Below are 16,069 nucleotides of genomic sequence, written 5' to 3' on the forward strand. Positions count from 1 at the left end.
CATTCATATGTTTAGCCCCCAAGTGCATTACTTTTTTCAGCATTAAACCTCATTTTCCAAGTAGTTGCCCACGCCTTAATTTTTTTTAGGTATTCTTGTAAAAAGTTTCTATTATTGTGCTGTGAAGTTATTGCCCTATTTAGCTTTGTATCGTCAGCAAACTCTGAGATTGAGCTATTTTTGCAAATCTCTATATCATTTATGATTAAATTAAACAGAAGGGGTCCTAGGGCAGAGCCCTGGAGTGCCCCACTTACCATTCTAGACCAGTCTAGGTATACGCTATTTATCAACACCCTTTGGATACGCCCCTGTAACCAATTTTCTATCTATGTACAAACCTAATGGTTCATGCCTACAGACCTCAGTTTGTAAATTCAGCGTTCATAGGGGACTGTATCGAATGCTTTTGCAAATTCCAGGTGCATGACATCCTCAGGCATTCCCTTATCTAGATGACAGCTCACATCCTCAGAATGTTAACAGATTGGTTTAGCAAGAACGTCCTTTCATAAAGCCATGCTGATTACTACTAATGATACCGTTTTCATCAGCAAAATCTTGGTTATAGTCCCATATCATCCCCTCCAATAGTTTAAATACTATCGATGTTAAACTGACTGGCCTATAGTTTCTAGGAATATATCTGACCTTGTTTAGGTATTGTTACCACGTTGGCCCTTTGCCAATCCGCTGGTACCATTCCTGTTAGTATGTCCATACACTGCGCTCTCAATGGACAGCATGCCGTCTACTGAGAGAGCTGTGCCATGGTCATTACTGCCACGTGCATGCATGGGAGTGATGTAATTGCAGCTCGGCCATTTAAATGGCTGGAGCCCGCTAACCCGGAAGGAAAACTAGGTAAAGATAGAGTCCCTGTCAGCAGTAAAAGCACGCCGCTGGAAGGATCCATTTTTTAGGTTAGTCTGTCATAATGTGCTAGTATGCAGGGCATACTAGCACATTATGACATGAGCCTGCGGGGGCACCAGTTTGTGTTTTGTTAATGTGGTTTACTACTGCTTTAATAAACATGCACAACAGCACAAGCAAATTCTGATATAAGTGCCTGTACTGTATAGCCAAAACGTTTTTCTTTTTAGGGTAGAGTAAGTAAGGATTAAATGCCATGTTGATTTATTTTTTGAGGTCTGTGTCCAGTTAGGGAGATTTCTCTTTATTTCCAGTACTAGATGCAATAGGACGTCAGAAGAAATCCCTATAAAGATGGAGAACACCCCTTTTAAACAAATTGTTTTCAGAGTGGGTGTTCCCATTGGAAGACATCCCCTTACCTCTTATTATGGTCATAATTGTAAAATTTGGAATTTTTCATCACTTTCTGTATTGGTGACAATGATCACAAGGACAAATAGAGGAGGAAAATCTCCCTTGTCTGGTGTATCTAAAACCAGACAAAAATAAAATTAAGGTGTGTTTTGTGTTACTCACCGATGTTCTCCATACACTATGGTGGACAGTGTATTCAGGCTTCTCAGAACATCAGAAGGTGTGCTACTTTCCCACGTATAAACAAACGCATCCACAAGATCTTTTTGGTTCAAGATGGATCCTATGGAAAATGAATCTGGGTTTCCTTTATAGAGAGCCAAGGCCTCAGGACTGAGGGTGTACGGCCTGGAGAAAACAGGGAGCTGCTGATCTACAGATAGACAGCAAGAGAAAATATAGAAGGGATCAAAATCAATTGTATTATATATAATATAAATGTTTTAAAGTTTGTTTTCAAACTGATGATTTCATAAATATACACATAATGCTCAAAATAATTAAAGGAACACTTTGAAAACACATCAGATTTCAATGAGGAAAAATCTCATGCTGGATATCTATACTGATATGAACTGGGCAATGTGTTAGGAATGTAAGGATGCCCCATCATTTGATGGAAATGAAAATGATCAACCTACAGAGGACTGAATTCAAAGACACCCTGAAATTTCATTGCAGCAACTCAAAACGGTACTCAGTAGTTTGTATGGTCCCCATGTGCTTGTATGCATGCCCGACAACGTTGGGGCATGCTGCTAAGGAGCCCACGGATTGTGTCCTGAGGTATTTCCACCCAGATCTGGACCAGGGCATCACTGAGCTCCTGGACAGTCTGAGGTGCAACCTGGCGGCGTCGGATGGACCAGAAAAATGATATCCCAGAGGTGTTTGATTGGATTTAGGTCAGGTGAGCTTGGGGGCTGTTCAATGGTATCAATTTCTTCATCCTCCAGGAACTGCATACTCTCGCCACAGGCATTGTTGCGCACCAGGAGAAACTCAGGACCTACTGCACCATCGTAAAGTCTGACAATAGATCCAAGGATTTCATCCCGATACCTAATGGCAGTCAGGGTGCCATTGTGTAGCCTGTAGAGGTCTGTGCTTCCCTCTAAGGATATGCCTCCCCAGACCATCACTGACCCACCACCAAAACAGTCATGCTGAAGGATGTTACAGGCTGCATAACATTCTCCATGGCTTCTCCAGACCCTTTCATGTCTGTCACATGTGCTCAGGGTGAATTTGCTCTCATCTGTGAAAAGCACAGGGCACCAGTGGTGGACCTGACAATTCTGGTGTTCAATGGCAAATGACAATCGAGCTCTATGGTGCCGGGCAGTGAGCACAGGGCCCACTAGAGGACTTTGGGCCCTCAGGCCACCTTCATGAAGTCTGTTTCTGATTGTTTGATCAGAGACATTCACACCAGTGGCCTGCTGGATGTCATTCTGTAGGGCTCTCGCAGTGCTCAGACTGTTCCTCCTTGCACAAAGGAGCAGATACCGGTCCTGCTGATGGGTTAAGGACCTTCTACGGCTCTGTCCAGCTCTCCTAGTGTAACTACCTGTCTCCTGGAATCTCCTCCATGCTCATGAGACTGTGCTGGGAGACACAACAAACCTTCTGGCAATGGCACGTATTGATGTGCTATCCTGGAGGAGTTGGGCTGCCTGTGCAACCTCTGTAGGGTCCAGGTATCACCTCATGCTACCAATAGTGACCCTGACCCTAGCCAAATGCAAAACTAGTGAAAAACAGTCAGAAAAGATAAGTAGGGAAAAAAATGTCATTGGTCTCCACCTGTAAAACCATTCCTGTTTTGGGGGTTGTCTCATTGTTGCCCATCTAGCGTACCTGTTAATTTCATTAACACCAAAGCAGCTGAAACTGATTAACAACCCCCTCTGCTACTTAACTGACCAGATCAATATTCCAGGAGTTTAATTGACTTGATGCTATACTCTGATTAAAAAGTGTTCCTTTAATTTTTTTGAGCAGTGTATAAACACTATATTGTCAAAAGTATTGGGACGCCTGCCTTTACACACACATGAACTTTAATGGCATCCCAGTCTTAGTCTGTGGGGCTCATTATTGAGTTAGCTCACCCTTTGCAGCTATAACAGCTTCAGCTCTTATGGGAAGGCTGTCCACAAGGTTTAGGAGGGTGTCTATGGGAATGTTTGACTATTCTTCCAAAAGCACATTTGTGAGGTCAGGCACTGATGTCGGATGAGAAGGCCTGGCTCGCAGTCTCTGTGCTAATTAATCCCAAAGGTGTTCTATCGGGTTGAGGTCAGAACTCTGTGCAGGCCAGACAAGGTCCTCCACCCCAAACTCACTCATGCATATCTTTATCAGGGATGTTGAATTTGTATCACCAGACACCCAGGAGATGTAGTTCCGGACGTTGGGCAGGTAGTTTTTTTCAACCTTTAGCCCTGCTGCAGGCAAGCAGCAGGGCTCACCTGTCAGGTGAAAGCATTCGGGTGGCTACGCAGCCGCCCGACTGCTTTCACACAGCCCACTACGATGCCAGCCTCTGCCTCGTCCAGTGCGACCCTCCCCCCACCCGCTATGTCTCCTGGGCTCATCTGTGGGCCCAGGAGTGGTTCAGTGTACACCGGCGGCTAGAGGGGCCTTTTTGTCCCCTTTATGATGAAAAAAAAAGAAAAGAAAACATTGTTTTAAATGTAAAAAAATGTAAGTTATAAAAGGTGATTAATTAGAACAGCACTCCTCACCAAACTATCTCATACATGTGCAAACCCTATTTGTAATAAAAAAATGTATCTACATCATTATTAGTGCAAAAATACTCTAAGTTACACTTGGCACAATGCAGTCAGGCAAATACCATTCTCCTGGCAAGTGCCAAACCCAGACACATCTATCAGATTGCCAGACAGAGAAGCGTGATTTGTCACTCCAGAGAACACGTCTCCACTGCTCTAGAGTCCAGTGGCAGCGTGCTTTACCCCACCGCATCCGATGCTTTGCATTGTACTTGGTGATGTAAGGCCTGGATACAGCTGCTCGGCCATGGAAAACCATTCCATGAAGCTCTCTACGCATTGTTGTGCTAATCTGAAGGCCACATGAAGTTTGGAGGTCTTTAGCTATCGACTCTGCAGACAATTAACATCTTCTGCGCACTGTGTGCTTCAGCATGCGCTGACCCCGCTCTGTCATTTTACATTGCCTACCACTTGGTGGCTGAGTTGTTGTTGTTCCCAGTTGCTTCCACTTTGTTATGATACCACTAACAGTCAGTTGACCGTGGAATATTTAGTAGCAAGGATGTTTCACGGATGGACCTATTGCACAGGTGGCAACCTATCACGGTACCACGCTTGAATTCACTGAGCTCCTGAGAGCGACCCATTCTCTCACAAATGTTTGTAGAAGTAGTCTGCATGCCTTGGTGCTTGATTTTATACACCTGTGGCCATGGATGTGATTGGAACACCCGAATCCAATGATTTGGAGGGCTGGTGTGTGTGTGTGTGTGTGTGTGTGTGTGTGTGTGTGTGTGTGTGTGTGTGTGTGTGTGTGTGTGTTGCCTCGATGCAAGTATATCAGCTCAGACCAATGCAGGTGCTCATTGCATTGTCTGACATCCACTAGACTGCAAATCTCAAACTTCTCTATGAGATATGCCCATGAAAATACGGAATAGTAAGCATGTCAAAATATCAAAATCACCTTAACATCAATGAAGCAGTGATCATCACAAATATGTTACAGTTTTCCTTTAATGTAAGACCTCAGAAGAGAAAGCAATACATGATATGCGGAGTGTATAAGTGCTGATGGTGCCCATCAGCGCAGCACACTGCGTCGAAGCCAATGGGATGTCGGCTGGATGGCTGTCACCCAACACAGCACTAAGAATAGCACAGTCTGCAGAGTGTACATAATACCTGATACTACAATTCTGGGTAATCCCCCCACTCTGTGCCATACTTCCATGTGTCACTTCTTACAAATCTGTCCTCCATCTATAGGATTCATAAGACCTCTAAATACAAAGGACGATGATTTCTCCTATTAATTAGCAGCAGTTCTTTAACTCAGTTATGACCTCTATATGCATATATGAGGCAACAGGGCAGTTGGGCTTGAATACCCAGCCACCACATATATTTGTCACTGGCAGATCACAGTCACTTATCGTGATGTGGGTATAATGGGATCCCAATGGTACCAGCACTGTGCAGCCAATATAAGTACAGAAAGACAGGGAGCCCTTCCTACCAGCCTTGGGTATGAGAGCCCTTTAAAGCACCAGCTACAACTGGCATAAAGAGGTTAACTTTTCAATTCTGGTTTATGGAAACTCTTTAGATTGAACAAAATGTAATTTTAAAATCTTCGTTCTCAGAGCCCTAAAAACAGAAGATCAAGAGAATGAAAAAAAAAAACAAAACAAAAAGAACAAAAAGAGGTCCAATTTGTTCCAGCAGGGAAAAAAAAATCCTTCTTGATCAGGGACGGACTGACAACTCATGGGGCCCCCGGGCAATAGGGGATCATGGGTCCCCTGTGTCCTTGCCCAAACTCAAAAAAGCCTATGAAAAAGGTACCAGGTGCATCTCATGGGGCCCCCTACTGACCCTGGTACCTCGGGCAGTGCCGAATTTCCTGATGGTCAGTCCGCCCTTGTTCTTGATCCTTCAGGCAATTGGATATTCTCTGGATCTACAATTTACAGTGTTACCATACAGGTGCAACCAAGCCCGTGCGCTTCTCTGTATTTTCCACATGCTCCTGTGTGTTACATGAAGGTTACACCTTTAAATTCAATGAGCTGCCCTATGCCCAAGAAACAGAAAAAAGTCCCTGACCCTTTTTCAAAAACACGCCGCACTGAACCACATGGTGCAGCGGCACCATGCTTTTTGGCGCAAGCGTGTACGTTAGCAGCTGCTTGGGGGTGCCATTAACACTTAATGGCACTGCTGTGCATCTGCTAAAGGGCAACGCAATTCTGTGCATGTTGGGAAAGTGAACAGTTTTGCGTGCATTCCTGACATGCATAAGGTGTGTACCTAGCCTAATAGCCAGTTCATCTTACTCTACGAACCCATCTTATTCTATGCAACCTCTACTCTACGAACCCATCAGTCATGTGACCAGACATTGATCAAGTGATGTCTGCTAAAGGTTTAAGTCAATGAATTTAAATGCTGATCCTCCTGTGCAGCAGTGATCACATGACAAAACACCTAGGCATTTAATCAAATGATTAACTACTCTGAAGTCCTGCAATAATGGAATTTTTAATGACATTCAAGTAGTGGGATGAGCAGAGAATCAGGGGGTCTCTATTTGACGATATGGGCACTTTAAAGTTGTCTACAAGTTTGTCAAAATAATTTTTTGAAACCTCGTTGTCATTCTAGTTTGGAAACATGGTAAATAAATGTCAGTTTTCTGCAGCATTGAATGTTTATGGATCATGCAATATTTAACAGATACAAATGTATAATGGGGTGGAAGACACTCACATGTTCTCAGTATATGCATATAAAACTTTTTTCAGACAATGGATCATACAAAATCAAATAAAAAAAATTAAACAATAATTAAAAATAGAATAAACAAACATCACGTACCACCAGTGCCATTGGTGCTGATCACGTACAATCCACTGCCTCTAATCACTCCTTGAACACCAATCTTCTCATACACCTTTCCTTCTCTATTGTACATGACCAGAGTGTAATCCCGGATGCGACCTCCAGCAGGTCCCTTTAGCTCAATGAAACTATACGGCTCAGATCCACGCATTACCCCAACTTCGCTGATCAGCAGAGTCATAGGGGAGGTAGGGGTGGCAGGCTGAGAAGAAGTTCTGGGTCTGGAGGTGCCAAATGGGAATATATTTGGAGCCTCACAGTCATTCTTAGTAAGAGGGGTGATCTTGGTGACCTGCAAAGAAAATAGTTATGTTATATGCATGTCATAAAGGGGATCTGCACAGAGAAAATGACAGAGGCTGCCAGTGCCCATATCCTTATGAAAATGCAAGCTGGCTAGCTTTTTATACTGAGTCACTGATGGGGAACAAGCAAACAGCTACTGCAATCAAAAGAAAATCTGCCAACATTGGAGGAGAAGAGGAACTTCATGCGATCTGCCAGAAGACTGTTGGGTTTCAGGTATAAGGTGGAGTTGGGATTTATAGAGGTTCTGAACAAGTACAGTAAGATTTGAAGGATTAGTCCATTCAAAACTGACATTCCAAATGTTGGTAGGTGGCAGGGGCGGACTGACCATTTGAGCATTTGGGCACTGCCCGAGGGCCCGGGGTCAGTAGAGGGCCCCATGAAATGCCCCTGGTACCTTTTATAGGCTTTTTTTAGATGTGCTTTGAGTGTGGGCAAGGACACAGAGGCCCCATGATCCCCTATTGCCCGGGGGCCCCATGAGTTGTCAGTCCGCCCCCGGTAGGTGGTAATCAGTTGAATCACCCATTGGTTATTATATTTCTCAGTGAGATCTCCACAGTTGATGGCTCACTTCTGTCCACCTTTTCTGGTCCTTAGGGGAAGGTTTCGCTCTAGAACTCAAAAGGTGGGAGCGTAGCTGGGAATTACTAATGCCAAAGAGTTCTAGAACAAAACATTACATTGGAGAAACACAAAGGCTGCCATATCCTTATGAAAATGCTAGAAGCCTGTTTCTCATGCTGACCCACTTAGCCCACTTTTATTTCTCTGACCCCGAACAAGTATGCATTTTAAGAAAAATTGCTGGCCGAACAGCGGGTGTATCCAAACAGATGCAACCGCTGTTCAAACATTTTGACAGCTGGAGGGGTGAAATTTATTTTCATACATCTTTGTTATATGTGACCTTTTTCAATCTTGTTTCCTAGATGCTCAACTAAAAAAGGGACAAAGTGTAGAAGAAGACAAATGTGATTTGTCTTGTTCAATATGTAATAGGAGGCACAATGGAGCAGCCATGGTTGGGCCCCATGTAGTGATGGGCTCTGAAGTAATTGTGCCCCCTCCACACACTCTGAGTACAGCGGGGAGAACTCATCACTGATACTCTGAGGGTAAATATGACCATACACAATTTTTTTATTCAACCAGCTGTCAAAATGAAAAAAACTAACAGGTTCCTCCATCTGTAGAAATAACTTGGATGGAGAAATCCCCCACTTTGGGGCATTGTATTCTGACAGCGGCAAATGGTGAAGACCACACACTGACTGAGTTTCGATCAGTGTATGGCCAGCTTAAGGAAGTTCAGGGATCTTGTAAAAAGCCTTGTCATATAAAAATGAAACACTGAAATATCTATTTTGGGTTAACAATACTAAAATAAGTTCAAGCAATTTTTTTTTAATTTGGATAGCGCAAAAAGGGTTTCCAAAATTTAATTTTGTATTATTTATACCAAAACGTATCAGATTTTATTTTTCCATCTGTGGCTCATTGGAGGAGCTTTCCCTTTATTCTCATCCTGTAGACACTCTGCTGATATGTTTCTGCATCTCAGCACAAGATAGGTTTCCGTGGTGTTTGCAATCTAGGTTACTATATTTGACTAGCTAATAGTTATGTATGCAATATTACTTATTTTAGCAGACCATCTACTAGTAGTTGAGTCTGTCTAACATTTCGAACATGTGGGTGGGTGCAGCATGGTGCGGTGGCAGTAAACACAAGTCCAAATGCAATTTTCAAAATTTGAATTGAAGAAATGGCCCAAAGATACAAACAGCCCAGTGGGGAGCACCCAGTTGAGCACACTCACAGTTTTGTGCAAACCTGTAGATTGGAGCAGGTTCAGATGCACCGACAGCGTCTGTCTCGGAGGGTGGAATGTGGCCTGGCCAATCTGAGCCCAATCGGGAGGATCCCAAAGAGGGATGGCATGTCCCTACTCATTTGGAACCTTTCCCCAGCACTGTTCACTATCCCTGTCAGCGGGTGCACTGTCCCTATCTTACCTATTCGCAAGAATGCACACCAAATCCTGGGAGCTTAAAAAGGCTCTGCTGACCCAAGATGGCCACCAGGGTCACCTATATGCTATGTAGCCAACGAGAGCGCTGCCTCATGGGACCAAGGAAGCCATAGAGAAACCAAGTTTCTCTCGACTTCCTCTTCAGCTGCAGTACCACTCCGGCCGAGCGCCACCTACAGTGGAGAACTGGGACTGCACCTGCCTACAGTTTACCGAACTATGGTGCATTTACAGGGGAAATAAGCATAGACTGTGAATTCTAATGGCAAGCATCTGTAGATTTATGTGGCTAAAATGAGAGGTGTGTGCAAAGAGCTGCAGCTACAGCATCTGTGACTGTTCACACAGCCTGTGACTTCACCCTAAAAGGGAACTTCTGTTTTGACACCTCCTTCACTCCTCCTCTCCCACTTTTGAATGTTTTTTTTGGGGGAAGAAGGTACCTAGTTTTAACTTCCCCAAAGAGTATCAGTGCTGCCAGCTATAGCCGGGAGCACTGATCAATCAGGAAAAACCCAGCAAGGTGGTTGTGCAGAAGTCAGTTGATAGATCAACTTCTGTACAACCACTGTTACCGTACATTGATTGAAATTCGTCTGGTCCTGAATTTTGATCCATGTATGTTCAGCATAACCTACCCTTACTCTATACAAAATGAAAAAATAAAGTTTTGCCTATAGGTCTGCTTTAATGCTTACTGTCAGAGTTGAATTTGTTAGGCACTAAAATAGGTAGTAAAGTATAATATATTTGTACCAAACTTTGTTTATTTTAAAAAGTCATAAAGATAGGCTGAGCCTGTTCTACTTTCTTTAGTTGCTAACAATGGCATATATTTTCTTGCACCAATTAAGCGATTTTGCTTTATGTTCTGCAAATAATTGTATTGATTTCCATAAGCAGTGCCCCACCCCCTTACTATAGAGATCATTATAAGGATATATATGATATAAACATTGTTGGTGTTAAGCTGGCCATACACCTATATACGGGGCTGAATGAAAGAAATCTAACAGACACACTAAACAATGCAGATGACTAATGTATTCTGACAGCCAACCCCGCCAGCTGTCAGAATACCCGACTACTGCCTGCATCTCATTGGATGCCAGTGCTACTGAGCAGGAAATTTTCCTCCCAGCTCCTTAGATTTTTCTAAACATACACTTGATGCGCATCTCTACATTTATAGCAATACAATATACACTTGTGAAGCCTCTGAAGACACAAAGGCTAACAAACCGCAACTTTATAATAAATAAGTGTAATTCGCCATATGAAACCAGCCATATAAAAAGTGAAAAAGTGCTCAGTCCAATATATATTCTCCGAGATTCAATCAAATCTTGAAAGTTGGTGAGCAAACGTTATTCCTCCACCAGGCTGCTGCTTAGTAGTGCTACACAATGTTGTGCATTGCTAATACTCCAATCTCACTGCAAGTGTGCTGGCCAGGCCAGCTTTACAACTGTGTGGTGAGTAAATATTAAGGAAGCCCAATTTGAATAGGGTATTAATGCACAGGGGTACACATGAAAACTGCACCTGACCCTTTTTTGGGAAGTGCTTTCTTTAACTACTGTATGTATTAGGGTTCATGTACACTGCAGCTGATAAACCGACGAGCTGTTTAGCGTTTTTTTCAGCAGCCCCTGAACTCTCCCTAATGTTTTCCTATGTGTCTATGTACACATCGTCGTTTACAGGCAGTTGAGTTTACAGTCGTTTTTTTTAACACACTAAACTTGCGTTCAGGAGTAGATTTTATCAGTGTTTCAAACGCTTGTAAACGCGGCTAACCGCGTTTATAAGCATCTGCGTTTAAGCATTTTTTAACTGTTCCATATCCAAATTCTGTCCAGAGCCTTTTTTCATCATCAGAAATGCATGCAAAGCATTTTCCATGTATATAAATAGACCTAGCACACCAGCGCAGTCAGTTCCAGGTTTTGTGTGAAGGAAAAAAATGGTAGAACGTGCCGCATTGTGCTCACGATGGGATCCATAGTGAATACAACCAGAAAAGACAGGTCATTTCAACACATACTGCTCTCTCTGCTTCTGATCTCTCTATTTCTATCAAAATGTCTGAAATAGTTAATTTTTTACTGTTTTTTCAGTGCATTCTGGGCAGTTTGGAAGGTTTTCTGATGTTATCTTTAAAAAACCCTTCTAAACGCAAACGTGCATAAATGCGGTATGCAAACGCGGCTAAACAGACGTTTTTTAACCTACGTATTCAAGCAGTCAGTTTCCATCTTTCAGAAGTGTTTTCCAAATGTCCCTTTGTACATGAGCCCTTAAGGTGAATACTGGGGAATTAAGATTAAGTTTATTTCTACTGAGTGGTTAGCTGGAGTAGGGGAGAAAACATTGGTGGGGTGGGGGGGAGTTGGCAGAACACAAACTTCAAAGACTAATTCCACCTTTAAGATCAGGTTACACTCTTATTTAGGGTGTACATGTAACATGGTGCCAAGCTGAACCCCTCACCCAAAACAGCCCCCTTCTAAAAATGTACAGAGATCTGTGAATGAATACACCACTACAACAGATGGACTTGAAGTTCTCAATGGAAGAAAAAGTGCATTGATCGGCACACTTGTAGTCCATTGACACTTCCTCTGACTCTCGAACTGAAAATCTATACCTTGGTAAAGGCAGAGAGCTGGAAGAAGAGTCTGCAGGAGCCTTGCATTGCATCCACAATTTATTGATTGAGGTTGCCATGCTGTGCAAGCGCATTTGCAAAAAAATAATAAACTCACATTGTTTTTTCTGCAAATACATGTACATTTATTATTTTTTTTTGCAGAATATTGATTTAGCCTTTAAACACCTATATAGGTACTGTGTATGGAAACAAGGTATTTCCATTCGTTGGAGGCCCCCATCGGACAAAACAAGAGAGACCCAGGCTTCTGTCCTCTTTCCCACCTTGCCAACCTTCCTCTGCTCTTACCTGATAGGCAGAGTGGTCCAGCGGCTTCAGTCCTTGGCATCGGCTCAATGATTCATCTTCCACAATAAACCCCTCATCCTCATGTACAGCATCCTGTCCCGGTGTTAACACCTTCAAGAGGCCAGAGGCATCATCCCTTGCTTGAGATACATATACCATGGCATCCATCAACCCATCTGCAGTCACTGGCATATTTACAGCGTAGCCACCCTTCCCCAGACGGTAATATAGCGCAACGGCATCTGCCCCGTTCTGAATGGTGTTGGCACGTAGCGGAAAGTGAGGCTTTGGACTCATCTTGGTGCTGCCAATCAGGAAGTATCCATTCTTGTCTGTGTTGTGGCCTTTCAGATTGAGGACGCTGTAGGCCAGGTTATTCTTCCCGTTGTATAAGACCAGCCAGTAGCCAGCCAAGCTAATGGAACTATTGCTTGTGTGGTAAAGTTCTACATACTCCGTATCCTCAGCCGAACCCGGAGTATTGGGATTGACTTCATTAATAAGTAGGAGGCCAGGATTAAAAGGTGGAGGAGCTGTAGTAGTCATTTCTGCAGGAGGGAAGAGAAAAGAGGTGACAGGGCCATGTTTGCTACAATTTACACAAAGGAACCAACAGCAGTAAAATAAAATGCTGCAAATGTACATGAAAGTCCCATAAGTGTCACAGTTAAGTGGACCTTCATTCCATAGTTATATGGGATATCATTGTTCTCCTCCCCCCTCTGCAATCTAAAATGGCAATTTTTTTCCATTGTTTACCCCCGGCTGCCATTCTCACCTAGGCAAGAATGACTTCTCTACCTCAGAAACCTCCTTGCTTTGGTACGTTATCCTAGGATGCTTCACTTTCCATTTACAACAGCCAGAGGACAGTAGGCCTGGTGTGCATCATCAGTGGCCTGAGCTGCCTGAACCAGAAAAAGGCAGGCAACATCTGATGATGTCAAAAACAAGTATGGCGGCGTGAGACTGGGAACGCCCACTCCTCCAGACTGACATCTATCCATCAAGACATTTTGATACTTTCATATTTCCTCACAATAGCCGGTCTACTGCTTGCATCAGGGCTGAGGGCCCTTGAGTACTGAGACAAGGTACAGCACTCTATTGGACCCTCCCTCCAGCCACAATCTGCCAGCATTGCACAGAGAATCCCAGAGAACCAGTGATGTTCTCACTGGCTCTGAAGTAAAGTATGTAGGTATGTAAGAAAATGGGAAAGGTTTTATTTAAAATTTTTATTAGCATGTTGATGAAGGGAAAAAAAAAGGAACCAGGAAAGGCAAAATATAAACAGATTAAAAATCAGGTTTAGGCATAGGCAGGCCATAGACAGTGCGAAAAGGAGGAAAATTCACTGGATTCCCCCATCAACACTGACTGTGTTGATGGGGGGTTCCCTCCTGCTGAGCCAAGGAGGAATATTCACTGGATTCCCCCATCAACACTGACTGTGTTGATGGGGGTTCCCTCCTGCTGAGCCATTGTGTTCTCTCAGCGGGAGAGGGGTGGTGGAAGCCATCTCTGCTGGGAGAAGACAATGCTTGCTAGAGGCTATAACAGCTGCTAGTAATAATCTCATGTAAAATTTGACAGACTGGTTGTACCCAAGTTAATTGATTAATCAACTTCGGTACATTCAGCCTGAACATGGTTTGAATCTCAGCCGGTACCTGCTGAACCAGCCGAGATTCAAACAGTCTATGCCGGCTATAAACACAGTAAAAGCAAATGTCATATTCTAACTAGACGTTTAGTCACCTAAAGCAGCATGTATAATAAACAATTTTTTTCCTTTTCTTTAATTATCAAATCCCCCCCTACAAAAGAGGCACAACAATACCAAGATATAAACAGTAAGTTCTCATACTAAAATCAGAAAATGGCAGTATGAATCAGCTGTGATGACATACAAGTCATTTTGGGGTGCATTTTTTCCAAATAAAATACTGTTTTCACAGTTTCCCTTTTTTTCAACCTTCTTGCATCCCAGTATTGCTGGTCTCCTCCAGCCTCTTTCAGCCATTTCATGTCTACATGCCCACCAGCATTGGCTGCACATCATTACTCTGGACTGGCTTCCTGATAGTGACAATGGTAGACAGCTGCATCTATCTGTGCCTTTTTTATCTGTCAGGAGTTCAGCTTTAGAGTGGTAGTAAACGCGTAAAAAAAAATCCTGCTGCAAGGTAATATAATGAGCTAGTATGCAATGCATACTAGCACATTATGAAACACTTACCTTAGAATGAAGCCCTCCATTGGCATGCTGTCACTGCAGCAGAAGGCTTCCATCTTCACCAGGTCTTTCTTCGGGGGTTCGCGGGCTGCAGCTGCTTCAATGGCCGAGCTGCCGATGACGTCACTCCTATGCATGGCCGCAGGAGTTTTGGCCGCAGCACGCAGCTCTGAAGGAATGGCACAGATATGCCGTTCCTTCAGAGCGTATGCTCCGGTATTGCCACCAGCTGCTGCTCCGAAGAATATCTCCTAAACAGTGCACGTTTAGGAGATAATTATTTTACCTATAGGTAAGCTGTATTATAGGCTTACCTGTAGGTAAACATATACAAAGTGACTACCACCACTTTAAACGCAAGCATTGTGGTGTGAATCAGCCCTAATAGTACACATCTGACACCTGAAAGGTGAGAAGTGACAGAACCAGGGGCGGACTGACAACTCATGGGGCCCCCAGGCAATAGGGGATCATGGGGCCCCTGTGTCCTTGCCCAAACTCAAAAAAGCCTATGAAAAAAGGTACCAGAGGCATCTCATGGGGCCCCCTACTGACCCCGGGCCCTCGGGCAGTGCCTGAGTTTCCAAATGGTCAGTCCGCCCCTGGACAGAACAGAATTGCACAATTTTCTCAGCGGAAACTTGCTTGTGAGCAACATCTTGCAGAAAGATAAAAAGTGTCATTATAATAGAACACTTATAGGTCTTCCTACCACATTAGTTCTGCAAATATGTTGAATGAAGCTGTGATGCTTCCTCTTTCTGCATTTTGACCTCTGAATGAATGTCTTTGTTAAGTGTGAAAACCAGAATTGGTTATTTTCAGCTGTGACAACCGGCACTGTTTACATGTGGACATTGAATTTGAAGATTTGAAGCAGACATTGTCAACAGGGGAATGAACTGAGTATGCAGAGAATGGGGTTAGTTAGTCAGGGGTAAGGCTGGGTAAGGCCCACACAGTGCCATCTAGGAGACATTATTAAGTGTTCTTGCATGGGAAGACCACTTACGGTTATCTCACATATATATTCTTATTATAGCCAAATTTACCACCCTAACTCCTCCCACAGTTTTTACACTACATAGACAGTAATATACCGAAACGTGCGGATTGTTCCCGATTGGTGTGCTATTACCAGGGGCGGACTGACCATTGAGGAACTCTGGCACTGCCCGAGGGCCCGGGGTCCGTAGGGGGCCCCATGAGATGTCCCTGGTACCTTTCATAGGCTTTTTTGGGTGTGATTTGAGTGTGGGCGAGGACGCAGGGGCCCCATGATCCCCTTTTGCCCCATGAGTTGTCAGTCCGCCCCTGGCTATTACTTTGTGGAATGTTTTGCCGAATGGTTCACGAAATATCAGTGTTTTTGTGTTCAAAACTAGAGTGGGAGCTGACAAAAGCTAGAGTGTGAGCAGAAAAATCAGGACATGATTTCTAAACTGCCATCACTCCCTCATTTTCAAGCCCACCTACACAAATCTTATATCAAAACGTTCAGCTATCCCTGCTGCCACTAAAAATGTCCACGGCTAAGCCATAGTCCTGATAGTTTTCACAATATGACCATATGACCATTTGTT

The 16,069-nt window shown here is 43.6% G+C and overlaps 1 protein-coding gene across 3 annotated transcripts in view; it reads right to left on the reverse strand.

Annotated features, from left to right (window-relative positions):
• LOC149473178 (uncharacterized) overlaps nucleotides 1-16,069 on the reverse strand; it is a 74,172-nt gene that overhangs the window by 24,484 nt on the left and 33,619 nt on the right. For all 3 annotated transcript variants that reach the window (XM_089682892.1, XM_089682886.1, XM_089682901.1), the window contains 3 exons: nucleotides 12,248-12,795; nucleotides 6,918-7,233; nucleotides 1,456-1,666 (listed from right to left, as the gene is read on the reverse strand). In XM_089682892.1, coding sequence (XP_089539018.1) covers nucleotides 1,456-1,666; nucleotides 6,918-7,233; nucleotides 12,248-12,795 — 1,075 coding nt within the window. The remainder of the gene's footprint in view (nucleotides 1-1,455; nucleotides 1,667-6,917; nucleotides 7,234-12,247; nucleotides 12,796-16,069) is intronic.

This window comes from Staurois parvus, unplaced genomic scaffold (assembly GCF_062004578.1).
Source record: "Staurois parvus isolate SC_StPar_1 unplaced genomic scaffold, SC_StPar_1.0 ptg000018l, whole genome shotgun sequence".
NCBI lineage: Eukaryota > Metazoa > Chordata > Amphibia > Anura > Ranidae > Staurois > Staurois parvus.